Raw genomic sequence first — 27,666 nt, 5'->3', positions numbered from 1 at the left:
AACCTAGTGGTGTTAGTATTATTTTATGTTTTTTGTTGATAATTTATTTATTACTAAATTCCTAAAAACTTCAGCCGACTGACTGAACTCTAGGTGATAGTTGTCAGTTGACAACAGCTCTGACTGAACTATAGGTGAAAGTTTTCAGTTAACAACAACCAGCCCTGAATTTGATCCTTGAACAGTCCTAGTGCCCTCCCTATATATATGAAAAAGGAATCCAAAACTTCCCCAATCTCCACTGGTCATTAGAGCCAAAAGAAACATAATCAATCATCTGTTTCTTATATTTTTGCAACTGTTGGCCTGAAATCTAGACTGCTGAACTCATTATTTCTGCTACTTTGCAACCATTGAAATTCGAATTTCAGATCTATTGAATCAATTGAACTAAAAACCGACTTACCAACTAAATACCAAACAGTGGGTGGTGATAATTATGTAATGGTGCATCCCTCTTTCTGTTTTGAATTACTTGCCGATCATGGGTGTCAACTGTCATTATTCACTAAGTTCAAAAGAAAGCCCCACTAAAAAGAAAAAGAAACGCATAAGCCATGGATGATATTTAAAATGTTACTCTATCTTAAGAACAACTAGGTATAACAAACAAAAAAGTAATGGTAAGAGGTAACCCTCAGGTTCAAAGTTCAAACCTTGTTTAGAAGTAAATGGAAGCTCACTATTGTCTGATTCTGGATCAAACTTTCTTTACTGTCGGATCAAATGTCAATCTAAGAAAGGTTTACCTAATTATGCATACACATCAACTACCACTCAGTTTACAAGGCTGTAGAAAACTGGACATAGCAAAGATAGCATGGCAGATGCTTAACCTTGATGTGCTCCAAAGATGGCGAAATTTTCCATATGCAAACACCTTAAGGTAAACTAATGTTGAAGTCCAACAAAACATGTTAAAAAGTATCAAAACAGATCTATAAAACAGCCAGCCTTCACAAACAACTGTGAAAGTTACCTTCGTTTCTTTACAGAGTGAAGCATGGAAAAAGTGCATGTTACCTTTTGAGTGGCTTATAGAGTACAACAGTCACGTATTTGGACTCAAACCTATGGGTCAATCCCAGGGCAACAACAGAATGCGATGCCCATCCTTTCTCAATGAAAAGGTGGTTAAGTACAACATGTTGAGGCTTTGAGGATGATGCTCCATCTTGATTATCTGTACCGAGGACAGTTTGATGCAGCTGGGACGGAACTATAACAGGCTCCTTTGCAAAATCTTCCTCCGTTGGCAATGCCTGACCATAACTGGAATTTGGAGATCCTGGAGCCAAAAACTCGGTTACACTATCCAGATTTTCAGGTACATAGTCCTGCAAGAAATTGTGTCAAGTAATTAAGCAAATGAAACCAACATAAATAGTGACATGCATAACTGAGATCTTAGTTAAGGCCAAGAAAAGAAAGGGTAAAAGTTTCTATCATTACTGAGAAACATGAGAGAACCTATGTAATGCACATCTTTCCTATTCTTCCTAGTTTGCTCAATATGATATACGTGAACCTCTCTTTCATGCAACAGCAGATGCTAAATTTGTAAATAGCCAGATTTGCATTGCAGTCAATCATTCTACACCAGCCTATGAAAGCACCATTACATGGAGTACAAAAGAAGTTAAATGATTCAAATTTGAGCAAGTGTCATATAAGAAGATACATACATGAACATCAAGAAGATTACAAATATGGCCCATTTCATTAGCTACAAAAGGTAGATCAGGCATATATCTCCATTCGCCATCAACAATAAACTTGTAATGGTATATGCCAGATGGAAGGACCAAAAGAATTGAGTGGTCCTTACCAGATCTCAGCAGTTTCTTCCTGGAAGCAAAAATAACAGACTCAATTATATGCCATCCAAGCTTGGGTTTGACTATTCAAACAAAAAGAGAAACAGTGGGATTTCTTAAGCATGAAAGTCAGTGTCTATAATGCAAGGGGCTGAAACCCGACCTTGATCTCCAGTTGTCCCAAGAACCTTCCACGGCCACATCATGACCACCATAATTCCATGTAATGATGACAGGAATACCTTTCTCAGTTGCACTATCAACAACCCCAGGTGAATCATGCTGCCAAATTTGGCTGAAAAAGGAATGGACATCACCCCTTGGTAAGGGAGCTACAGGAACCTGAAAATTCACCAAAAGCAACCAAACTATCAGTAGAAAGGCCTCTAAACTGATAGACAAAAGTCTTTAGTTCATAGGTAAATCATCAGCGCACTTCTCAGACTTTACTTACTATCTGACCAGATGAAGATTAATGAAACAAAACAAATTAATTGACAAAACACAATTTACAAAACCAATTACTTGATCTTGCAAGCAATGCAGATACTCACACCTCCAAATTAGGCATCTAGAGATCCACATGAATCTATAGATGAAATCATGCCACATACATATTAAAAGAGCAAGTCTTCGTGGACACAAACCAATCTAAAGACCAACGATATTGGGGCTTCCCGCACAATGTTTCCAGAAGTTGTATGCTTTTTGGGCTTTGGCATTGGTTAGACTTATCAAACAATCTTCCCCCTTCCCCTCATGTTCATTTGTGTTTATCTCTCATCTATCATCAGCTCAAAAAGAGAATAATAAAGATTCAAACATCTAAGCATTCCCTCTTGAGAATTAACATGTGTAAAAGAACAATTACATTCCATTTCTCCAAAGAATCCCATAAAACTACTACATTCCAAACTTCTAACAAATTTATCACAAAGCAACTAGGCTACATTGCTATATAAAAAAAAAAAAACTTATTATCAACATCTCCACTCACCAGATTTTGCAAAACTGCCCTAAATTATGATCAGAAAGAAGACACCCAAAAGATTATCGTCCACATCTCATTCAATGAAACAATTCAATTTTTTTTTTTAATTTTCCCTATCTATCAACACAGAATTTTCTTCAGTTAGTCACTCAAATTGCCAATCAAAACTTAGATTTGTACTTATTCAAATTAAATTTGAGACAAAATATCTCTCTCGTTTTTTTTCCCTTTTAGATTAGTAATTTAGATTTGTACTAATTTAGATCATTGAAATTTCGAAGATACGAACCTGAGGCGCGAACAAAAGAGGGGATCGAGACCGGCTAGGGCTCTGCGGCGGACTATTCGCCATTGAATCAGACGACGGCACTCTAACAACTACTGCAGAGGCCGAGGGGCCGGCTCCAGGAACGATGGGCTCCCCACCGTTGGATCTTAAGTAAAGATTTTCGATACCGCCATTGGCTCCGTCTTCTCTTCCATTTGCATTTCCCATAACTTCAGTTTTCCTTTTCCCCCCTCCAGAGAGATCCACAGAAGAAACAACGGTTAGGTGAAAAGAAATTTGTTTTGGTAATTGAATAAAGTGAGGGGTTTAAATGACACTGGTTTTCGGTTTATTTACGGGGATTGACACTAGGAACGTGAACAACTGCAAGTTGCCGGGAAACGGTTGTTCTGAATTTCTCTTCTTCTTTTTTTGCCCTTTTTTGACCTTTTGTCATCCTTTTACCGACAAACTACTCCAGGGCAATCGATAAAATCAAAAGGGCAAACTTAATAATATAAAACCATTCCTATTTTAATTTAGTAAATCCTCTTTGCTTTTACTCACAATTCCTGTGAGTTAATAATTTGTTTGTGATAAGCTATAAAGTAAAAAAAAGGTAATGTTTTCATAATTAGGTCGATGATGGAATTCATCACGCCATCAAACTACAAATTTATATGGTTTGATAAACTAACTTTTAAAAGAATTAAAATTTAAAAATAAAAGATTGATTCAATTGAGTGTTTCGCTTGAATCAATTTGTCTCTATTGATTCACACATCAATTAATTTAATGATTCGGTCTAGTTTAAATAACCGTGGTTCTATATCTCTACATTTTATATATTAACTCCTCTTGTTTTTATTTTCAATAATTTAATCTCTCTATTTTTAAGATTTAAAAATATGTTTTTAAATTATATATAACCACGTGATATTGACTATGAATTAATTAACAACATTATCAAAAGGGAGAATGTAACTTTTGGTCTCTGATCTTGACAAATAAGTCCACATTGGCCCCTAAACTTTTTTTTTATCTACTTTGATAGCTGAATTTGAAAATTATTATTCATTTAAGCCCATTTTGTTAATGGCCGTGAAAAATGAGGAGATAATGTAACTTTTGGCCCTTGAACTTGGTAAGTAGGTCAACATTGACTATTGAACTTGACAATTAGGTTCGCTTTGGTAAATGTATTTTTTTTTGGTCCATTTTGAACTTAATAACCAAGTCAATTTTTATCACTAAACTTGAAAATTCTAAAAGTTCAATGATGTGGCACTCTGAAATTGTGCGACATCATCACTTGAGAAATAAATTTTTTTATAAATGATGATGTGGTACAATCTCAAAACACCAAACTGATGGTAACAGTTTAAACCATCAGCTTTCGACTCAACCAGTCTGACCACTGGACCAACAATAATTAAAATTTTGTGAAAATCTAAAAAGTAAAGTATTTTTTTTAGATTTTTATGAATTTTAATTATTGTTAGTTCAATGGTGTACTGATTGAACTAATTGAATCGAGAACTAGTGGTCTAACTTATTCAATTATTAAAACACTGAATATGACATTTTTCACACTCAGGATCATCAAACTTTTAGAGTTTTTAAATTCAGATATCAAAATTGACCTAGTACTAAAGTGAATCTAATTGTCAAGTTCATGGATCAATGTGGACCTACTTGCTAAGCTCAAGGGCTAAAAGTTACATTATCACATTTTTTTTCTCACGAACATTATTAGAATGAGTTTAAATGAATAACAATTTTTAACTTCAATGGTCAAAGTGGATAAAGAAAAGTTCAAGACCAATGTGGACCTATCTGCTAAGTTTGGGATTAAAAGTTACATTATCCCTTATAAAAATATAGGGACCAAATAATTTTAAAATTTAAAGTATAAAGATTAAATATCAATTCAAGCATATTAAACGGACCGAAACTAAAAATTAATATTTTTACAAAATACAAAAAAAAAAGTAGAAGAGCATGATGGGTTGCGTGTCGTATATCAGCAAGACTCACCTCTTTAGTATATAGATATGTAATTTTATGTATTTATTTTAATTATTAAATAATATATTTTATTTAAATTACCAATACGAAGTGATACTATTTAATTTTAGTTAAAGTATATTAACTATTATGATGATTAAAACTTACAATCAAATTATGGTTATAGTATGAAATTCAAAATTATTCTGTGATTTTGTAGAATGTTGGACGTTACTCAATGTAATAATAGTTTTTATTATTAAAATACTAGTAAAAGTATAACTAAAATTGAGTGAATTTGCAGGATGCTAAGTATAATATTAGCTTTAATAAAATACTTTTTACTACAACATTTTCTAATGTTAGTGCACTATTATTAATTTTTCAGGTTTATAAAATTAAGTTCATAAATTCTCACTAGTATTATGGGTCAGATTAAAATTTGTGACGAATGCATATAGAACGTTCTAAGGAGATTAACGAATTAAATATATATCATTTAACTTTTGTTATTCATTACATTACCGAATTTGTTATTTTAAATAATTTTTTATTATTGTTAAAAGTTATTATTCAATTTTTCAAAATTTTTGGATAAATAAATTTACTTGATGAGAAAATTTATGATACTTATAAATGAAAATTTTGATTCTATTATAAGACTTTTATTAAAAAATTTATATATTAATATTAAATTATTACGTTTCCATCCCGTAAAAATAAAATAAATACATCACATTTGTTCTAAATAACAAATTTAATTATTTATATAACATATATAATCAAATCTAATAGATATTATAATTATATTAACTGTATATTATTTACGAACTATTATCATCAATTTATCGACTATTAAAAAGGTAAAAAAATGAATAATAAAGAATTTAATTTATAATATATCAATATTTTATTATTTGTACAAATGCCTTAATAATGATTAAAAAAATTAGCACTTACTTAAATGATCAAAATAATTGATATATGTTGATTACTTATTATTTTGGACAATATTTTAATTTTCATTAATTATATGAAGTAAAATTATATAATATTAAATATGATAAAAATATTTTTATGATTTGAATTTTAATATTATATAATTTTAAAAATAATTAAAATTATACGTATAAAATAATATGCATATAAAATTTAATCTAATTAATAAAAAGTGAATAGTTTGACTAGATTGGTAAAATACTCAAATTAAACAATAAACTATTAACAGGTGATTTATTTTTCAAGCATAGGTCGATTGAGTCTTAGCTTAATAACATCGGTATTATTGTTAATATAAGATAACGTGGATTCGCTGAAGCGCATCGTCTTCTTATTTAATGGTTGAGACGGGATTATGCTAGTTTTAAGCATTATATCGAGAAACAAATATTAGGAATGGTGATCCTACACGAAGGAATTAAATAATAATAAGTTATTTTTCAACCAAATATAAAACTTTATTGGGTTAAATGGACCGTCACAAAAAATTTTGGGCCTAATATATATTATCTAGAAAAGGGGACGTCCTTTAAAAATTCATAAACAGAATCACAGACGGCAAAAGCTAGGAACCCTAATTCCGAGTGAGAAGGGAAGAAGAGAAAAAGAACAAAGATGAGGCCGATTTTGATGAAAGGTCATGAAAGGCCATTGACGTTTCTCAAGTACAACAGAGATGGCGATCTTTTGTTTTCGTGTGCCAAGGATCACACTCCCACCGTTTGGTTCGCCGACAACGGCGAGCGTCTCGGCACTTACCGTGGCCATAACGGCGCTGTTTGGACTTGCGATGTCTCAAGTATTTCTTCTCTTTTTTTTATCGAATTTGCAGCTTTTTAAATTGAAATCCCAAATGTTATACTTATGATTATTTTAAATGTTTAGGGGATTCGATGAGGCTTATAACTGGAAGTGCTGATCAAACGGTGAAGTTATGGAATGTTCAGAAGGGAACTCAATTATATACGTTTAATTTTGGTTCACCGGCGAGGTCGGTAGAGTTTGCCATTGGGGATAAACTTGCTGTCATTACCACGGATCCCTTCATGGAATTGACATCCGCTATTCATGTTAAACGCATTGCCGGAGATTCAACCGAACGTAAGCTTAAAAATTATCATGATCATTCATTATGTTGTTGGTTTAAGGCAGTTTGGTTTGGTTTGAATAAAATTAGGCAGTGGGAAAGTGATAATATTAATTTGTTGAAGTAGAAGGTTGATGTATAATGTAATTTGAAATGTCTGGCATTGTAGTTTAATTCTGTTGTTTTCTTACACAACTATTATTTAAGTCTGTTGATGTGTTTGATTTCTAAACTCTGATTCATTACATTGTGACATATTAATGCAGAAACCGAGGAATCTGTGCTTGTCATCAAGGGTCCTCAAGGTAGAATAAATAGAGCTGTTTGGGGACCCCTCAATAGAACTATCATTAGTGCTGGAGAAGATGCTGTAATTCGTATATGGGATTCTGAGGTAAGTTGCTGTTTTATATACATGCACATATATTGTCGTGTTTGCATGGTGCTTGACAATTAGTTAGCATGTGTAAATAAGTAGAGATGTTGATGCAAAACTCTTCTATGCTATTTTCAATGAAGTAATTTTGTTGAGCTTAAGTTGATCTAGCACAGCATGGATTGAGATTCTAGACTTCTTTCTTTTACATTGTTTGTTAAGACTTGGATACTCAAAAAAATTGACTTTTTTGAGAATATTGTCACATTGTTTGTGCAATTGATTTTAGAAGTATTATGTTTCTTTCATTATTTGTAATTTCCCTTGAATCATTGAAAAGTGTCTGATCTTTTGCATTGATTTTTCCTATCTATCTTGCAGACTGGAAAACTGCTTAAAGAGTCTGACAAGGAATCTGGCCACAAAAAGACAATAACATCTCTCACAAAGGCGGCAGATGGTTCACACTTCCTTAGTGGTTCCCTAGATAAATCGGCCAAGGTGATGCATCTTATTGACCCCTCCTAGATCTTCTACGTTTGATACTTTTCTCTTCATGATTCTTTATTGTTTTTCTTTTCTTCAAATGTTTAGCTGTGGGACACAAGAACATTAACTCTTATCAAGACATACAGTACTGAACGCCCAGTCAATGCTGTTGCAATGTCTCCCCTTCTTGACCATGTAAGTATGCAATAAGAGCTACGCAACTTGTATTCCAATATTCTTTGTCCCTAATAGCATCTTTCTTCTTAATTGGCTGCATTAAAGAGAAATCTGGCAAATCTTTTTCTAGTTTCTGGAAGTTCAGTATCTGTTTTATTTGGTAATTGATAACTTCGGGGTCTTCAAGCATTTTATTTAAACTTATAGTACTCACAGGCCTAAAGATGTCTAATATTGTAATTCACCTCAAGCCTTGCAAAATCAATTGTTTAGATGGTCCAATGCTAATGTTGGATTGTCTGTTAGCTTATATTTGCATGATACTGGGTTTATTTGGCAATGCTGAGAGAAAATAAAGGGGGTTGGGGTGGGGGGGACTGATTTCATTATCAGCATTCAATACTCTGCAATCTTTCTTGTTTCTTTCTTCTGAATGCCTTGTGTTATTCTAGGTGGTGCTTGGAGGTGGACAGGATGCATCAGCTGTCACAACTACCGATCATCGTGCTGGAAAGTTTGAAGCTAAATTCTATGACAAGGTAATTTTTGTTTATATAAGGTTTCTGCAGATGGGGAAGATTTGTTTTTCTGTAGTTTCCCATTTTATCATACTGTTTGGCTGCTTTGTAGATACTTCAAGAGGAAATTGGAGGTGTGAAAGGGCATTTTGGGCCTATAAATGCTTTGGCTTTTAACCCAGATGGGAAGAGGTACGGAGCAAATAAAATTTCTTTGCTTATTTACAACTTGCTAATGGAACTTGATGTTGTTGTGTGCTGTGTATCAAACGAACCTTGTTTATGGAAAGTTGAAATTTATGGTTCCACGGATGTCTTTATTATTGTTAACTAAATCCAATTGTGTCATATGAAATGATATATTCAACTAGACCAATTGCATCTCATCATGATCTGGTAGTTCTCTCTTGCATGTTTGCTGCCACGGAGATTTTGTTCTGCTCCGGATTGTTGATTATTTTAACCATCTGTGTTTTGTAACTGAATAGTTTTTCGAGTGGCGGGGAGGATGGATACGTGCGATTACACCATTTTGACCCGGACTACTTCAACATCAAAATTTAAATTTTGGTGCCGAAAAGAAGACTGAAAAAGTTGGTTTTGTAGCAATGATTTATGCGTTCAATTTTCAGTGGTATTTGACTGCAAAGGGATAAGATCCTATATTGATGCACATAACCAGCTTTTTTGTTTGTTCGTTGAAACGGAGTAATTTTGAGCTTCATCTATTTTCTTTCTCTAGCTAGAATGTTATCCACATTTCCGGTTTCAAATGTTCTTGCGTTATATTTGTATTTTATCCTTTCTAGGTTTTATGATGTGTTGGGGTTGAAAATACCTGCCAGCCCCAACATCGGTTTAATTAATTAATTTTGTCCGAATTGAATAAGATCTGTTTCTAAATTCATATGTATATTACTTTCAATTGTAATTGAACTCCATACAAAAAACTTGAGAACATGAAATTAAGATAAAAGAGTATGAGAACATAAGCAAATAACCAAACTTGAAATAATAATATGATTATTAATAAAAATACATCATATGTAATTTGATATGGGTTATTCCCTTCTTAATATTTCCTTTGTAATTTTTTGCAGAACAATAAATGTCTTTTCAACCGTATTTCGAAGCTTTGAATGTCTTAAATTAAAGAGTTAGTGTGTCTTGTCTATCATGTTTGTGTCTGGCAGATGCTACATTTTTTATTTTTAGTTTTAATATCAACTTTATAATATTCGAGTATACAGTCTAAATAACTTGTAGCCTTAATTATAAAAACTCGTATAATTTTAATTTAGAGAATGACTTAGTTTATGTTATTCCCTAAGTAAAAAAAATATATAAAATTTATAATATATAGCTTTTATAAAAATGTTTTATAAATTTTCTAAAACTTTCGTAGCACTTCTTACAAGTAACATAATTTTTGCCATAATTTTCTTATGAATAAGTATATTATTTTGTCTTATGTGTCAAAAGGTTTTTAAGAAAATGCAAAAGTCAATTAAGTTCTTGTATTAAATTCGCACTCAATTAAGGTTTTGTCATTAATTAAAATGATCAATTGAGCCCCTCCGATAAGGGTTTTCATCATTGACCACGCTAATTGTTAAAATAAAGGGCCAATTATATGATGACACGTGGAATTTTATGGTTTAATCATATTTTTCCATAAAAATATTATAAGTGATAAAAAATTATGAAAATTTTCAGAAAAATTATAAAATATTGTATTAAAAATAAATTTGATATAAACTTATTAAAATTATAAAAAATTATAAAGCTTATAAATATTATAAAATATAATAATTCTAATAAATTATAAAAATATCATAAAATTAATAAAACTTATTTTAAATAATTAAAATTAAAAAATGAATTAGAATTCTTAAAAAATCATAAAAATTGTAGAAAATTATAAAAAATATTTAAAATATTACGATTGATATAAACTTATAAAAATTGTTTAAAATATCATAAAAAACTTGAATTGGACCGGTTAGCCTAAAATCAACAAGGGTATTGATCGAAGAAAAGCCATTAGACTGGTTGACTTGAGAATCAGACTGTTGAATTGATTTTTTATTTTTTTAAATATTTTTAATCAAACCAAAATTTCATTATCCAACTATTAGCATATGTCAAGATGAAATATTATAACAAAGGTTTTCAGAACTAGTCTGGCCACCGGTTTGTTAGTTCAACTAATCTATCATGTTCATTTAAATAAAACATTAAAAATATATATATTTTTTAAAAAACAGTTCAACCGTCCTAGGTCAACCAGTCTAATGGTTTCATTCAGACCAACACACTTATCGACTTCGGTCCAATCAACTGATTCGTTCCCATTTAAGTTTTTATGATTTTTTTATAAGTTTCCATCAATTTTAATATTTTTTTATAATTCTTATGATTTTTAATTATTTTTATAGAATTTTAAAGAGTGTTTATAAAATTTTAAATGTTTTATAATAATTTTTATAAGTTCATATTTTTTAAAATAATTTTAATGATTTTGACAAATTTTTTCTAATTATAAAAACATTTTTTATAAATTTTAATATATTGGAGGAAAATATTATATTAAACGAAACGCCAAATGTTATCATCTAATTGGTTCATCAATTTATTTTAACATTCAACATGATCAACGGAAAGGCTTAATTGGATGCGAATTTAATATATAGACGTATAAGAGTTTATTTAAGCAAGATAAGTATAGATACAAAACAAATTAGGAGTTTGTTTAAGCAAAAGTATGGATAGAAGGTAATGTTTTAAGAATAGGATTGTTGATTAAAATGATAAATTATCAATTTAATTATTTTAAAAATAAAAATTAGAAAATAATCTAATAATTAAATAACCTGTAAAATAATGAAGACAGATATGATATATGACATCAAGAGCAGAAACTAAGATAACATATGTATTTATACATAGGCAAGCTCCGTCGTTCCAAACCCTAGCCATTCCTCCAAATAAAACCCTAATTTTTAAGGGAAATATCCATTTCATCCATGGCCAAAAAGCGAAAGCAACGATCCTCCGAACCCCAACCCACCAAAACAACGCCGGATCCTCAACCAATCCAACAACAACCCGAATATGTACCCGACGAAGATCCGAACCCCAAAGTAGAAGAGGAACTGCAACTACAGGAAGTGGAAGAGGAAGTAGAAGTGGAAGAAGAAGTTGAAGTAGAAGAGGAAGTTGAAGAAGAAGACGACGATGACGACGATGAAGAAGCTCAAAATCAAACCCTAGTCGGTTCCTCTAACGCCAACGGAGCCCCGAAAGAAACGGGTCAAGAAGAGGATTTGGACGACGAGCCGTTCGAGAAACTTCTGGAACCATTCGGGAAAGATCAATTGATTACCCTTATCAGGAGAGCCGTTGATAAGCACCCGGAATTTATCTCGTCAGTTCGGGAGTTCGCAGATGCGGACCCGTCCCATCGGAAGATCTTCGTTCATGGGCTAAGTTGGGATACCACTGCGGAAACCCTCACCGCCGAATTTTGTAAGTATGGGGAAATCGAAGAATGCAAAGCTGTTACCGATAGGGTTTCTGGGAAATCTAAAGGTTACGCCTTTATTCTATTTAAGCATCGTAGTGGGGCACGCCGGGCTTTGAAACAACCCCAGAAGAAGATTGGAAATCGAACTACTTCTTGCCAGTTGGCTTCACAGGGGCCGGTTCCGGCGCCGCCTCCTACGGCTCCTCCTGTTTCCGAGTATACTCAAAGGAAGATTTTTGTTAGCAATGTGTCAGCTGACTTGGACCCGGAGAAGTTGCTTGAGTTTTTTAAGCAGTATGGGGAAGTTGAGGAAGGTCCATTGGGGCTCGATAAGCAGACGGGGAAACCAAAGGGGTTTGCCCTTTTTGTATACAGGTCGGTTGAGAGTGCGAGGAAAGCGTTAGAAGAGCCTCATAAAAATTTTGAAGGTCATGTTTTGCATTGCCAAAAAGCCATTGATGGGCCGAAATCGACTAAAGGGGGTTACGGAGGAGGTACTTCCGGTGGGCATCATCAGCAGTACCAACAGCATCAGCATCAGCAAGGACATCAGATTCAGTCTCATTTCCATCATGCTAAGAAGGGAAAGTACTCATCTGGTGGATCAGAGACTGGTCATTTGATGGCTCCATCTGGACCTACTGCAGTTGGGTTCAACCCTGGAGTTGCTGCTGGTGGGTTTAACCCTGCTGCTGCTGCACCTGCTTTAAACCCAGCGCTTGGACAGGCTTTGACTGCATTGCTTGCTGGCCAGGGTGGTTTGGGGCTTGGTAATCTGCTTGGAGGGCTTAGTGGCGCCCCTGTGAACCAAGGGACACCTGCTGCAGGGTATGGGAATCAGGTTGCTGGAGGCTATGGAGTGCAGGGTGGATATCAGAACCCACAGATGGGTCAGGGCGGCGCTGGTAGGAATCAACCTGGTAGTGGTGCTCCTTACATGGGACATTAGGTATGGCCTAAGGTAACCAGATATGATCTTTTGCATGATTTATGGACTTCATTAATGTTACATTTGCATGATTTTCATGCACGATAGAATTAACTAATGCGGATTCAAATCTAATTAAGTAAAGTGTGCTGTATACTGCTAAACATGACCTCACATTTGTGTGTGAGGGGTTGTGGCTAGTGTTTAGGATCAGGTTTGTGTGAGAGCTGTACCAGATTGCTTTTAATTGTTGTTGAGGCTCAACAGAATTGAATTGTTAATGTATGAATAGAGTTCTTAGTATGCTTCAACTTTTAAGTTAATCATTTGGGCGAGTTACTTAGTTCTACAAAGTTTATTTGTTTTAACTGTTGGAGAAAGGGTGGTTATAGGATTTGGTATGTTGATGAGTCTGGTCTTTTCTTTTTCTTCTTCATACAAAGGTTTCATAACAAATTTTATAAATGCCCCCATTTCTTTTTATTTGTTGGTGTTTTTTAGTTGCCTTTCTAAAATTGTAATGAAACAATCTTCTTGGTTTGATCTTACTTTATGTTGTTTATTGAACTCCATTTTGGATTCTTCCATTGCTGTCCATCATGTTTTATTTGGTTAGACTTTATTAACTCAAAATCTTATTTGTTTTTGCCAAAGTTATGAAACTTGTTAAAGGTCATTTTCTCATGCATCTTTTTCCATAAATATTTTGTTTTCAAAACTTGTCTTTTTATGCTTTACTATTCATTGTGCAGATGCTCTCATAGATGCATCAATCATTTTATTTTCGACTCTGGTGATTCTGAAGTTCCAGGCACTCATGCAAACGTGGTCTTTAAATTTGTAACAAAAAGTTGTTACTGTTTGCCCGCTATAAAGATCTGAAATCCTAAACCTGTATTTTCATATTTAATTTTGTACTCTTTCCCCTTCACATGTTTTCAAAAAGGTGTAGAAGAAAAATGTTGGGGGAACAGGTAGAATTTTCATGCGGACGCTACTATGCCTTTTCATGTTTTTCGAGTGTGACTCAAACAATGCCTTTTCTGCCCCCCCCTAAATAGACTGATACACTCGTCTTGTGGCGACTGTTTCTTATGTGAATCAGAAGGTTCTTAATTTAGTTTAAATGTGACAACAATTTTGGGGTTATTCCACATTTTCTTGAATTGTGGTTTTGTAAATGTGTTGATGGGTTGACCTTGTGAATGTTGTTTAGCTTTTGTTTGGTTTCCCCTAATTTTTTAACTTCCATGTGGATTGCTGTGCCCATTATTTTGATGAAGTCATTAAATAATGCTATATTGGAGGAGATGAATTTCCGAATTGCAGGTGCAAAAAATATATATGGTCTCTCACTGCCGCTTTCATGCGTAACATATGGTTAACAGCAGCACGTCCAGCACCTACCCCTTCTCCTGGATATTGCTCTCATTGGTTTTACAACCCTGGGCCTTACAATGGGAACAAATAGAGTTGGGGAACCGGTTAACAAAGTTTTGTTGATGTAAAACTGGAAAACATGGTGTGAAGTGTGGTGTAATCAGCCACAACTTGGGGCTGGGCAGATTTGAAATGTTGGTCCTAGATATTGTTTTGCATTGCATATAAACCTGTTGTTTTTGTAAAAGTATATGTCGTAACTGTCTATTGAACCCCCTCTCCTCATCTCTCAAGGAGTTGTTGGAAAGTTCGTGGCATGCAATGCAAATGCAAAGCACCTGGTAATGATGCGGCTCTTCATTGCTCCTCTGTTCTGTGATCTTTCCCTTCAATGGAAAATGACTCCTGCCATATGCGCTCATGCTTTCTCTTGTCCAGTGGGGAGGAGACTCTTGTGAAAGGAGCTTGGTTGGAGCATCTTTGGCTTCTTTCAGTGGCGATGGTGTACGGTGCCTTAGGCTTTTTTCTAGCTAGAATGTTTTTAGCTCTGATGTTTGGGTTTGATTTTCGGTTGAACCATCATAATGGTATGGTATGTGCTTGACAACAGTTGACCTATCTGTGCGGCTCTGCTTTCATTGATTTATAACTGTTTTCATACAACTCAGGGCAAATCCCATCTTATATGATGGATATCCCACGTTCCACAGCATACAAAGCAGGTTTTAAGTTAACGATAGCTGAGGCTATGCATTGATTATCACCAAACAGGATTACGGGTACTACAGAGGCGAAAGCCATTTAACAAGTGCTAGTCAAACATACCTTCATAGATCCTACAAACAGCAGGGCCAAACACCCAAAAGGGGTGATGTTTCAACCACCACCACATCAATGATAACCCTACTTTTTTTAACTTTCATATAACTTAAAAACGTTTCAGTCATTTTGGTAACAACCAAAAGCCTATACAAAACATGGGGGATCAGCAGAAGAACATGGAATTGCAGACGTTCTCCTTCAACCTCGGCAGCTGAGGGACAGAAATGGCTCCAGGTGCGGTAACTCCACCATGACTCGAGTTTGTCTCTGAGGCATCTTCAAACTTCATGAATGTACCCACCTGTGCGGCTGCCAAATGTGCATAGCAAATAGGAGCAACTACAACACACGTCATGTTGTCATATTAGCAATCCGTAAAACATCACAAACAATCGCTTCAGAAAAAATTGAATTACGAAATCAAACAACTGGCTGGAAGCTTTCACAAACAGAGGTCAAAGCTAAATCAGAATTCTCACCTACAGATATGGCAGTGGTGCTCCTTTGATACCTGCAATAGACAGTTTATAAGGAATCCAGCATTGGTTAGAGATCAAAACATTAGCGGAGCAATTACTATACATGATTGAACACTTACACATACGACAGAGAGTGGACTAGTTCCTGCAGATCATCAGCCGAAAACCCAATCTGATCTAAGAGAACATGATAATGAGTAGGCCTCGTGGTTCCCTGAAAAGCAAACACAAATTATATAAAGAAATGAACATTACAAGGAACAGGAGGCCATCAAGGTTCAGAATAGCAATTTCTCTGATTATTCAACTGCAAGCTTATTGAAAAAAGTCAAAAGAATAGAAATCAGAGCCTTGATTCAATTTTAAAAGGAGACTCAACTTCGTATAAAGGGACAAAAAAGCATAACTACAGAATCAGTAATCAAGAAAACTAAATTCTCGAAGAACTTACAATCATTCCAGCATGGGCACAAAGATAGAAGTCATTGTTCTTAGGATGACAGATTTTGTTGTCTATAACGGTTCCTGCATAAAGGAAAACAGGATAAATTGTGAAAACTATAACCAAGGTACCAAATGACATGCACCAAATCATGACTGAGACTCACCAGGCGGGACATTGTCAGGAGATCCCTGCTGGAAAAACTTAGTATGATGGTTTTTCTGTGCCACAATGACCACAAACTTGGGGTTCCAACTCTCATCAAGAAATTTGCAAGCCTATAAAGTAGAAACGTTAACAACTGATGATTTATCCCAATCACTGTCATCTTTAAGACAATGATTTATCACCAGCAATGTAATCTTACTGCATACCTCAATTACTTGATCCAGTTCAATGTTCAATACTTGATTGAACTGTGACTCGCTAACTCCATCCCTGAGTTGAACCAAGAATAATGAGCAAGGAAGCAATATTCCATCAGCATCTCAATAAAATGTAACAGAAACATCAGCACAATAATCACAAACCAGCTAATAACAAAACGCATGAGAGACATGATTAATCATAAGATAAAACAAAAACTTGCAGCGAAGAACCCTTAAAAACAGGATATGTTTGATATATAGATTAACCAAGCACCATAAGCTTTTATGATAAAATACACAATTCTGAAATGAAAAAGCACTTTTACATAGCAGATATGATAGATTAACCAAGCAGCATAAACACAAACATTTATGAGAAAAAAAACAAAATTCTAAAATGCAAAAATGCTTTTACATGGCAGGTATTATACTCCCATAACATAATTAGACAACACAGATGTGCAAATGATAGACGGAATATCACAACAATCAAAGCTATATAGCAAGAGAAATAAATTAGGAATGTAGACGAGGCTAAAGAATGATAGAGATCTAAGCATTCCAAATTGCAGGAAGCAAGAAACATTCTAGGATGATTAGAAGCTCAAAAAGGACATTCAACTTGTATAATCTGTAAGCAGCACAAAAACACCATGCAGGTAAAAGATGCTTGAATATACAATATTCCCCAAATAACTGTTACATGTTTAGCAAATAAAAGATGATTAGATAGGTAAATATATAATTGCTAAGAAGTCCATACAAATAGTTTGCAAGCAGAGAAGCAATGCGAATTAAGAAACAGGAACACCAAAATTTTGTCTTCGCAAGTTACTTGAAAACGTACTACTCCATTTGAGTTAGAATATGTTATATTTTATAGAGATTGAATATGAGAAACAGCAAAACCTGAATATGATAATTTGATCAGGCTTCCTCTTTCCTGAACTTGTATAAAAGTCCAAGAGAACCTCCCTGTGATTAAAAAAATATTAATTAGGAACACAACCATAAACACTACTAGACCCAAAAGTTAAGATGCTAGACATGAATGTTCAACAAGAGCAACACATAATTTTTTAACTAAAAAGAAATAAATTAAAAAGAAAGAAAAAAGATGTAAAAATTAAATCTGAAAAGAAAGGAACTTCATTGCTGGCGCACCTCATGATACCTTCATCCTCCTTGTCAGACACTTTTTTGAATAGAGAATCTATCATTTCAAGCTTAGGAGATTGTGTACGAACAGATGCTCTATAGCGGGAAATCAAAGGCCACTGCCTGGAGCTGACCACCTAGAAATTCAACAAAAGGAACTCTAAAATAAGTACAGGTCAAGAAGCTACCTCGAGAGGAAATAGTTATGTAGAGTACAGAATGCAGAATCACATATCCATAACTGCCATTACAAGTAGCTAGCAGTTGATGGAAACCCAAGAAACACAAAGATATTGAACAATATCATCCCTACCGCAGCAATTGATGGAATATCGGACTGCCCAGGAGAGCCATGAGACACATCCATTCCAAGGATGATGGTTGGAACCTTTGAAACAACTGGAATTGAAGGTGTTTGCTCAATTGCTAGCATGGAATTCAGTCCTCCAAGCTGCGTAGAGGTAATTAGCAGGTTAGTGTTTAATCTTCCCAAGTTCAAAAAATAAAGAAGAATAAATTTGATGAGAGCATACCTTTGCATTGATTTTTAGAAGCAGGTTTGTAAGGTACTGATCATTGACCCTAGTTGGAGCCATGCACTGAGTGACTATGCCAAACTCAGAAAGATTCTTCTTCTTCCATGGACCTTCAAAAAGTCAAATTTTAGATGCAAGGAAGACTTCAAGAGAAAGAAAAGCACAGTTAACGCACAAACAGGTGAGATTTTGAATACCATAAAGATCAGAATTTTTCCTATCAGGTAAAAGACAAAGAAGAAACTGTGGAGCTCCAGGAAGTTTAGATTGGATATCCTCAAACATTTTCTCGACTCTAACCAAAGGAGAGCAACGTCTGTTCTGATTGGACTCTTGGAACACATCAAATGGAGGGTCTATCCGCTAAAATAGAGACAAGGAAAACAACTTTAGCCCACAAGTTCAATTTATAACCTTGTATATGCCAAGTGACAACCGTCACAACAAAATTTAAAAAAAAAAACTTGGTCAAACTTACAATTCCTTTCATGTCTCCACATCTAATCAGATCCCGGACAAGGCTATTCGTATCACATCGTGCAGAGAAGTTGACAACAGCCCATCTTTCAATCTTAGTTGGCTCCACTAATTTCTACAAAAGCATACACTGTTGAGAAACAATAGATAAACATATATAAAATAGAAAGTTTCAATACAAAAGGGAGCAAAAACCTTGTTATTAAAATTCCATCTCCCGTTCCGAGGAAAGAAATCTTCACCATTCCCCACTTTTAACTGTCAAAAAGAAAAATTAGAATGTAGATCCAACCAAAATCATTAGGATAACTCTAAACACCCAACATAAATGCATGACATATCAATGGATGAAAAAAAGAATTAATCCAGCCAAATATGACTCTACCCTTGGCGCTGGCAGAACACGACCTTCGACTTGGGTGAAATTAGTGCTGATAGAAATACCACAAGAACGCAGCATTGGCTCAGCACCATAGTTGCTCCTCTGTAAAGCCTGCACAAAATTTGCAACAACACTCATTGACATGTATTTTACAGCACAATAAATATGAAGTGAGTCAAAAGCTTAGAGAAAAGACCTACACTGGATAAGACTGTCATTCTTTCCTGAGGCTTCTGTCTTGATTTTTCAACCAAAGAAGCTCTCTGGAAAGTGGTTAGCGCTTTGGTGTAACGTTGCAAAGACACCAGGGAACAGAGCTATTGCAACAGGTGCCCAACAAACCATAGACAAGTATTAGTTACAAAACATAGATTCCATAAACAAACAAAATCACAGTATTAGTTACAAAACATAGATTCCATAGACAAGTATTAGTTACAAAACATAGATTCCATAAACAAACAAAATCACAGTCCATGAATTCACCTCCAAAGGAATATATGTCGGCCGTTTTGGCTTTCCGACATTAATGCATGGCAGGTCTGCAGAATAGCGCAACTGTATGTTGCGATGGTTGACAAAATAATCATAAACAGTAATCTCTAGATTCTCAGCTTCACCATTATCATTCTTCATGCTTTTCTGCTTCAATGAAAACCTACATAAAGGACACAAACATGCAACAAATAAAAAAAGTAATTACTTAAAACTGAAGCATAAGACAAGACTCCATCAGACAAAAACAAATACTAGCTGATTTAAAACAGATTGAAGAAAAAGCAATGGTCTGAAATCAGGAAACCATACAACTGATCTTTGCACAACTGCTCGCTCAATCCAGTGATCTTGTACTCCTGATTGGATGGACTGACCTTTATCCTCAGGTTCTTAAGGCTTCGTTTAGCCTATACAGGGGGAACCAAGCAATAAAGGTTCAATAATTGATGCAAGGTAACTCAAATTCACTTGGAGACAGAGAAGGTTATTGGTTACCTTGGTCCAGTCCAGGGAGTACGGATCTCTAGCATTCTGATTGGCAAGCAAAAAGTCCACAACAGGACCAGGACGAATTATCATGGTAGTTGAGACATCTAAAATAGAAATAAATTGAGTAATTAAAAGAAAAACACAAAGTAATAAATGCATAAGAGTCAGAGGTAAGATTCCAAGTTCCAACCAATATTCAGGGAAAGGCCCCCTTGAGAGGCTCTGAAGCTAGAATGGAAACCCCTGCAGCCCAGGACACCACCTCCAATGTCTGTAAAATTATCAGGATTATTTTGAAAGAATGATTGGCGAACGAGTAGACATCCCCTATAAAATTCAAGTTAATGTCAGAATAAATTTAACATCCAGGACCAAAACCTTAAGTGGAAAAAAAATGACATACAGGCTGATATTTTTAACTCACTGTTTTGCAGCATGCTGCCGTAAAATGATATCCAACACCCTTAGGGCCTCTTGTGAGTTTTCTGATTCCTGTCCACGCAGAGCATTTTGAATCGCTTGCATGGGAATCTTTGCAGCAAAGCTGATCTCCACTTTAAAGGTCTTTGACTGATAAGGCCGTTTAATTCTCTTCCTGTCTTGCCCATTTGAGTCATCGTGGACATCAGGGCTTGCATTCCCGTTGTTTCTATAAATGAGAAGGTCCACAATCCACATTTAGAACTTAATTATCAATAAATGGGAGAATTTATACTAAAAACCAGTCTTACGAGCATGTCTACCTGTTAGATGTAACATCCTCAAGTACAACTGTAAACTCATGCTTGTTATTTGGAAGAGCACCAACAGTAAATAAACTTTTCTCCCCATCATAAGCAAAGTCCTTTCCAGCCAATTCATTGCCATAGGTCTCTTGCACCCTCTCTATCACTTTTCTTCCAACACCCTTGCCATCAACTGGACGGCCATCTTCATAATAAAGAGAAACCTGTTGAACCAAATACAAAAGAAGAAGCTTGCATCAATAACTACCATTAACAAAAACCTGAGGACTATTAATGGAAAAGCATAGAGTGAAGGAATCAAATAGCATACACAGTAATGGAAGAAGTGTCCATCAGAGCTTCCAACATTCACTTTGAAGTGATTGGTGAGAAGAGTTATCTTCTGCCCTTTAGATCCAAGACCACGCCTGGCCATTGGGACTCGCACAACCTTCTTCTTTGCAGGTTCAGGTTCTGCTTTGATAGGCACCACATCAGGAGGCACAGGTGGGGGTGGAGGCAGAGAGTCAGGTGCCGCCCCATTTCCATCCTGCTCAAACGAGTCCATGTCCTAAAACAAAGAAAACAATATGTAATGCAACGAAGAAGAGAAAATACTAGGAAGTACCAAGATTGGTCATATAATCATTTTGAAGGAAGACCGCTTTGAACGAAAACCGCTTTGAAGGAAGATAAGGAATAGTATCATATAATCATTTCAGGCAGAAAACAGTATAGTATTTTTGAGTTGACACATTGGTCATTATTATTAACAAAAGAGAGAAAAAAAGGGGAAAAAAAAAAAAAGAGAAGCAATTACACTTGACATATAACAAGCCAATAACTTTAAGAGAAACGTAAACATGCATTCAGGGAATTCAGTGAACTGAATAATGGCTAAAAGATCTTACTATATTTGTAGAGTGGAACAGGCGAACAGTCAGACATTCAAACACCCAAAAACAGAAGCAAAGTCATGACAACAAAACACTATGATCATGCAGTTCAAAAATGAAGTTTTTCTCTTACAATGTGCTAAGAAATCCAACATGCAAGCATCGGAAAGCCATATTTACAATGAATACAAATATTACCTAGAAATTAGACGATCTGCAGCAAAATAAGCGTATTCTTGAAGACAGCTGGAACACCAACAAGAAAAATTCCGGAAATGAGCATAAATGGTAAAAAAAAAGGAAAAAGATTACCCTTCAGAGTGCAAAATAAAGCACATCTAAGAATATGAGCTTAAGACGCACATACAGGCACACCAAAGTTAACATTAAGTGGCAAATGAAGCCAAAATGTTACAGGTTTTTAATAGTCTCGCTCACAAAAATGAGAAGAAAATTTTTTATAACAAAAAAAAAACCTAGATAAAAAAAAATAACAGGATTCTGAAAAAGCTTACTAAAGTAGCTAAAAAAGACCAAAAAATAGTTACGTCAGAGGGGGAAAAAAGCTAAAAACGTATGAACTTGAACGTTGACTTAAAACTAGAAGCAAAAAACAGGGAATTAGTGTACTCAGATAGTAGTTAAAAAGAAGGAAAAAAACCACTGGAAGAAAAACACACCAAGTGAAGCAGGCATTGCACGGAAAAAGGTTGAAAAAGAAATCCAGAATTTTTTTAAATTACCTCAAAAACCCAGAGAAAACCACCAAATCAGAAAAATACAAGCCCAGAAAACTGAAACTGAAGAGGTTTTGAGAGGAATTTACCTGAAATTTACAGAGAAAACAAGGATAGAAACCCTAAAACATGAAAGAGAAATGTGAAGTTCAAGGCTCCCGTCTGTGTCTCCCTCTTTTTACTTACCTCTCACTCGAAAAACTAAAAATTAAAGACAGTGAAATAATATAAAAACTTTAAGGGCCACTCTTTTTGGTCTCTCCGTTAAGTACAATGTTTTTCTCCTCTACATCGCGCCTTACACCTTTTACTCTACATTTTACATATCTCTACAAAATTATAGTAATTTATGTGTTAAATATTTTAAATCTTCGTTTAACTAAAGATTTGTTTTTTATAAAAAAACATTTGTTTAACTAAGATTTTATATTTAATTTGATAAAATATATTTATTTAATTTCAAATATTGAATTTACAAAAAATTAATTAATTGTGAAATTGTATAACATCTTGCACCCTTAAAAAACACAAAATGAAATTTAAAATTATTCTAGCAAAAAAACACATTAATTAAAAATATATATATAATTAACAATATCCTTGTGAGTTTTTTATTATATTTTTGTCTAGGAGATATAACAAGTTATTCTTACGAACAAGTTAACTAATTAGATAAATTTAATTTTAAAAATTGCATCAAATATTCTTAAATTATGATTTCTATTTTAAATTGGTCCTCAAATTATAAAATATTATAATTAAATTCCTAAATTATTGATGTCATATCAATAAGGTCATTACTAATATTGTTAATTTAATTGTTGAATGAGACATTAGATCTTATATGATGTAAATTAAATGAAAAACTTAAAAGGTAAAATATTGTAAAATTTTAGTTTTGAGGTTTTAAAGCTTTTAGAGAAACTTTCTTTACTCTCTTTATTTTTCGATTTTACTTTATTTTTAGTTTTTAATTTTAAAATTATGTGCCAACACTTTACTTTCTTTTAATATTTTTGTTTTAATTGCGTCATGTAAGATTTTATATATCTTTTAATGATTAAATTAACTATTTCATTAATAGAAGGACCTAATTGATATAATACCAATAATTCAGAGATGTAATTAGAATGTTATGAAATTAGGGACCTATTTAAAATGAGTTTCATAATTTGGGGATGTATGACACAATTAACTCCTATTTAATTAATGTAAATATTATATGAAAATAACGTGTTAAATGAAAAGAATCTTAAAATAATATATTTTTCACTACATTCGAAGATCAATGATGGACGTCTCTGATGTGACCAGTTGGTGAGTGAGATCCGCATAGGAACACCTCTCCACTTTGGGGTACCAACGGATTTGTCACTACCTCGGGTATGGAGATCCGGTATTTTTTCACTGTATATTTACTTGACAGCGCGCATTGAAATTTGAGAATCACAGATTTATCATGAATCCGGAACGCGGCAGTGATTATAGCTGTGACGATATTTCAATAACACGTGGGTGAGATTAGGATTTTCTTTATTTGGTAGGTAATTTTGGGAAATCCTGAATTAGACGCTTTGAATGTGGGACCGAAAAGAAAATATAGCTTTGAATGCGTATTTAACTAGATTTTAGAATTTATCACGTCCATAGGATTCGGTGAATTTTGTTTCCCTTCTTATTAAATTTATCCACCGAAGTAGGGTGGAGTTTGAATCAATCATCCATTTCCAATTTTACAATTTTAAGATGGTGGATTATTTATGTTAATTTTCTTGGTTTTCCTTTTTGATAATTTAGAAATATTTTTTTATTTTTCATTCAAATAAATATTGAACCCTCAACCAATTGTTATTTATAAATTACTTTTCTACCATAAAAAATATGAGAAATAAAATAAAATGATTATATATATATATAAATTCAAACTAATGTATCAAATTTAATATTTTTATTCTTTTCTGATCCATACGTATCTTTATTTTTATTTTCCAAAAATCATTTTAAAAAGATGTGTTGTTTCATATTTTCCATTTTTCATGAAAACGTAAACGTTTTTGTGAAACCAAATGAGGACATTTTCTATGTTTCATTTTGTTATGGTACCTGACGTCAACAATGATCAACATACACAACTTCGTACAATGTGGGGCCACTTTACATCCAGTAGACAATCAGGAGCAATTTTGTGGGCCAAACATAAGACTGATAGAGTATGGGAGCCCAATCCTCTACAAAAAGCTCATCTAACAAGCTCTACTTTGGATGGATCTGGGCATTCTCAGAATTGAGGAAGATGATCGATATTTTGAATTCTAGGAAATCTTGGTTCCAGATCGAATTTCTTGAAGCGAGTCATGCTTGAACGGCCTTCTATAAGCTTAATAGAGTCAAAGATTTGAAGAAAGCGAGCTTCAACGATCCATTTAAACTGTTTTATTTCAACCCAATTATTTTATTTTCATGTTAAAATTCGGTACATGCCCATTCTTTGGACGCATTCCTCTTAGTTTCTACACCTAGTTTATTTTTACTTTCATGTAATTACGATTTTTACTTTCTACCCACTAAGCAAGTAATTCTAGTTGCATTACGCCTCTAGTTTTAACCTAATTTCCCCCATAAATAGGCTATGGCCACCCTATGTATCATACACATTTCTCATTTTATTAATTTTACAACTCTTTGAGTTTTCTCTTCACGACTTTTCTCTTGTTGAGTTTTACAACTTGTATTGGTTGCATAGCTCTAAATATTACATCTCTTAAACAGATCTTTCTTCTCAAAATTAATTGTGTTTCTCTTGATCTATTGGCTATTTTCTCTAATTCTGTTTTGGTGTCTATTTTCCATATATGGCTTGGGCCCTTTTTTTCTCATCAAGAATAGTTTCTTTCTTCATCCAAACAACTTAAGTTTAATCTTGACCGTTGTCCTGTATCACTAGAGGTATCAGTCCCTTAAGAAAACTATTCACATTGACTTAAGTCTTACTTTGCTTTCTCTATTACCCAGTTCCACATTGACTTAAGTATCAGATAACATCTCAAACTATAAGTTTCGACACTCTCAAAATTTACCTTCATATTGCACTAATTTGAGAACATGCGAATCTATTTACAAATCTAAATCATCTCAAAGTGATTATAACAATTGATGTCGTTTGTGAGTATCGAGCAAAATCTATCCCTCAAACCGACAAAGCTTTCCATACTCTTTACTTTCCATCTCTATTTTTTGTTTTGAGTTTCCTCCCACATTATTTTAGGGTTCTATAGCTCCCATTTTTTTATCCTCCATATCTATTTTGCGGTTCATGTTTGATGTTTTTCAACATACTTTTTGTTTTGAGTTTCTTCTCATGTTATGGAGAAGTTTTTTTAAGTTTTCTCTATTTTTGAGGTTTCTTGAAGCTTCACCAATATACTTAATTTATCTTTATTTCTGCGGTTTCTTGAAGCTCCCATCTTTGGGTTTCAAAAACTTTCCAATTTAATCCAAAATTTTTTTGAAGCTCCCTCCACTTTTAAGTTTCTGTAAGATTTTCCAACATATCTCATCTTCATTTTTTAGTTTATCGAAGTTCCATTCATTCCCTTGAAGCTTTGCCAACACTTGCATTATTTTTTAGTCTTTTGAATCTCCCTCAACACTTGCTATTTTTGGATTTCTCTACAATTTCAATGGTACTTTGAGGCCGCGTTTATCAGAATACCACTTTGGAACCACGAATTCTACAGTCTCTATTCTACAACAACACACATCAATTTCTGAGGATATGATTTTATTTCCTCAAGGAACACATTTTCATTTTTTCACGAGATACATTCTCAATCCTCCATGGAGCACAAGGGGATACAAAAATCTATGATGCTCTCTGTACCTATCTAACCAACTGATTTATTCAAATCTTGCTTTACATTTGATAGTTTTTCATCTTGTCACTTTATAATCTACCTCAAACCTAATGAGTAGAGGTGATCATGGGCTGGGCCGAGTTTGGGCCGGGCCCAGATAAATTTTTAGGCCATTCTCTAGTCCTGAGCTTGGCCCGGCCCGAAATATGGACCTAAAAATTTGTCCAAACCTATCCCGAGAGAAAATTGTTAAGCTCGAGCTCGGTCCGGCCCATATTAAATATATATTTAATATATATAATTCGGGCTGGGCCAAAAAAGTTTTACTCGAGGCCCAGCCCATTTTCTAAACAGGCCTCATTTTTTTGCTCAAACCCATATTTCAGGCCTATATTTTTACCCGAACTCTCCCATTTTTCGAGCGGGAAGTCAGGCCGGGTTGGGTAGCCCAACCCATAATCACCTTATAATATATATGTGAATAGGGACAAAAGCGTGACCGTAAGCCGAAGCCTTAAGACCAATCATAAGGCTAGTGCTCTCCCCATTCCCATCTTCCTATATTTCTTTTTCATCTTCAACCCTCCCATTATCTTACATTATTCTTAAGCTTAAGGATTGACTTAAGCAGAGGAAAGTGTCTTGAAGTAAAAACTTCATATTGGTACAGCTTGAGAATATACAAATTCATCTTCAAATTTGATCCATTTAATAGTGACTGAAATAATCATTTAAAAGTGTTCATAATATTTCTTTTCTTTTTAGTATTTTCTCTTCATTTCACTTTCTTTTTTGATATGGGAATAAAAATTCGATCAATATTGATCAATATTGCTAATTTAACACGTAACAATTCTATATATATATATATATATAAAAAGAGTAGCTGTGCTTTATACGTAACAATTCATAATATTTTTTTGCTTGTTGGATATTTACTCATCCGTTGTTAGTCACTTCGCACTCTTTGCTTTTGGCTTGCAAGGAAGCATCCTTTCTAAACTTGAAGAGCCTCATCAGTTTTGGACCAATATAACAACATCCCCACCTTCACTAGGCAAATTCCTTTAGCTAATACATTGCATCGGTGCTTAAGCTTAAATAAACATGGTCGGTTATCTGCTAGTGTTGGGTGCCACCATGCAATGATTCTCCAACTCAATCAATCCCTTTCTTTTGGTGATTGGTTTGTATGTATTTTTAACCTCCCTTCGCTGGTCTCTAGAAAGTTTGCCCTTCC

The 27,666-nt window shown here is 34.1% G+C and overlaps 4 protein-coding genes across 13 annotated transcripts; 2 read left to right on the top strand and 2 right to left on the bottom strand.

Moving 5' to 3' along the window:
- Positions 1-843: 843 nt before the first annotated feature.
- On the bottom strand, positions 844-3,530 carry LOC105792382 (SNF1-related protein kinase regulatory subunit beta-1). Its single transcript, XM_012620932.2, has 4 exons — positions 3,098-3,530; positions 1,981-2,159; positions 1,686-1,848; positions 844-1,337 (listed from the first exon to the last, which is right to left on the bottom strand). The coding sequence occupies exons 1-4, from the start codon at positions 3,302-3,304 to the stop codon at positions 1,020-1,022; spliced, it is 867 nt and encodes a 288-aa protein (XP_012476386.1). The 5' UTR covers positions 3,305-3,530; the 3' UTR covers positions 844-1,019.
- Positions 3,531-6,612: 3,082 nt separating this feature from the next.
- On the top strand, positions 6,613-9,660 carry LOC105792381 (eukaryotic translation initiation factor 3 subunit I). The gene is made up of 8 exons (XM_012620930.2): positions 6,613-6,881; positions 6,968-7,183; positions 7,436-7,563; positions 7,927-8,046; positions 8,140-8,229; positions 8,664-8,750; positions 8,842-8,921; positions 9,218-9,660. The coding sequence occupies exons 1-8, from the start codon at positions 6,698-6,700 to the stop codon at positions 9,291-9,293; spliced, it is 981 nt and encodes a 326-aa protein (XP_012476384.1). The 5' UTR covers positions 6,613-6,697; the 3' UTR covers positions 9,294-9,660.
- Positions 9,661-11,652: 1,992 nt separating this feature from the next.
- Positions 11,653-15,181, top strand: LOC105792380 (UBP1-associated protein 2B). Of its 9 annotated transcripts, none has more exons than XM_052634573.1 (2): positions 11,653-13,204; positions 14,861-15,181. In XM_052634573.1, the coding sequence occupies exon 1, from the start codon at positions 11,756-11,758 to the stop codon at positions 13,202-13,204; it is 1,449 nt and encodes a 482-aa protein (XP_052490533.1). In that variant the 5' UTR covers positions 11,653-11,755; the 3' UTR covers positions 14,861-15,181. The 9 variants fall into 9 exon arrangements, with proteins under 9 accessions (XP_052490533.1, XP_052490530.1, XP_052490532.1 ...); XM_052634570.1 differs by having other exon boundaries at positions 14,858-15,181; XM_052634572.1 differs by having other exon boundaries at positions 11,653-13,216.
- Positions 15,182-15,286: 105 nt separating this feature from the next.
- Positions 15,287-22,813, bottom strand: LOC105792379 (protein argonaute 4). 2 transcript variants are annotated; one of them, XM_012620925.2, is made up of 24 exons: positions 22,662-22,813; positions 22,034-22,081; positions 21,271-21,510; positions 20,958-21,163; positions 20,639-20,863; positions 20,405-20,541; positions 20,221-20,318; positions 20,035-20,132; positions 19,714-19,885; positions 19,428-19,544; positions 19,231-19,338; positions 19,041-19,103; positions 18,847-18,960; positions 18,566-18,731; positions 18,366-18,478; positions 18,146-18,283; positions 17,839-17,969; positions 17,584-17,649; positions 16,681-16,744; positions 16,473-16,584; positions 16,316-16,389; positions 15,984-16,078; positions 15,865-15,896; positions 15,287-15,724 (listed from the first exon to the last, which is right to left on the bottom strand). In XM_012620925.2, the coding sequence occupies exons 3-24, from the start codon at positions 21,505-21,507 to the stop codon at positions 15,549-15,551; spliced, it is 2,742 nt and encodes a 913-aa protein (XP_012476379.1). In that variant the 5' UTR covers positions 21,508-21,510; positions 22,034-22,081; positions 22,662-22,813; the 3' UTR covers positions 15,287-15,548. The 2 variants fall into 2 exon arrangements, with proteins under 2 accessions (XP_012476379.1, XP_052490529.1); XM_052634569.1 differs by lacking the exon at positions 22,034-22,081 and having other exon boundaries at positions 22,662-22,791.
- Between the last annotated feature and the right edge of the window lie 4,853 nt (positions 22,814-27,666).

Source organism: Gossypium raimondii, chromosome 8, assembly GCF_025698545.1.
Source record: "Gossypium raimondii isolate GPD5lz chromosome 8, ASM2569854v1, whole genome shotgun sequence".
NCBI classification, from domain to species: domain Eukaryota; kingdom Viridiplantae; phylum Streptophyta; class Magnoliopsida; order Malvales; family Malvaceae; genus Gossypium; species Gossypium raimondii.
This window is presented reverse-complemented; position numbering and strand designations above follow the sequence as displayed.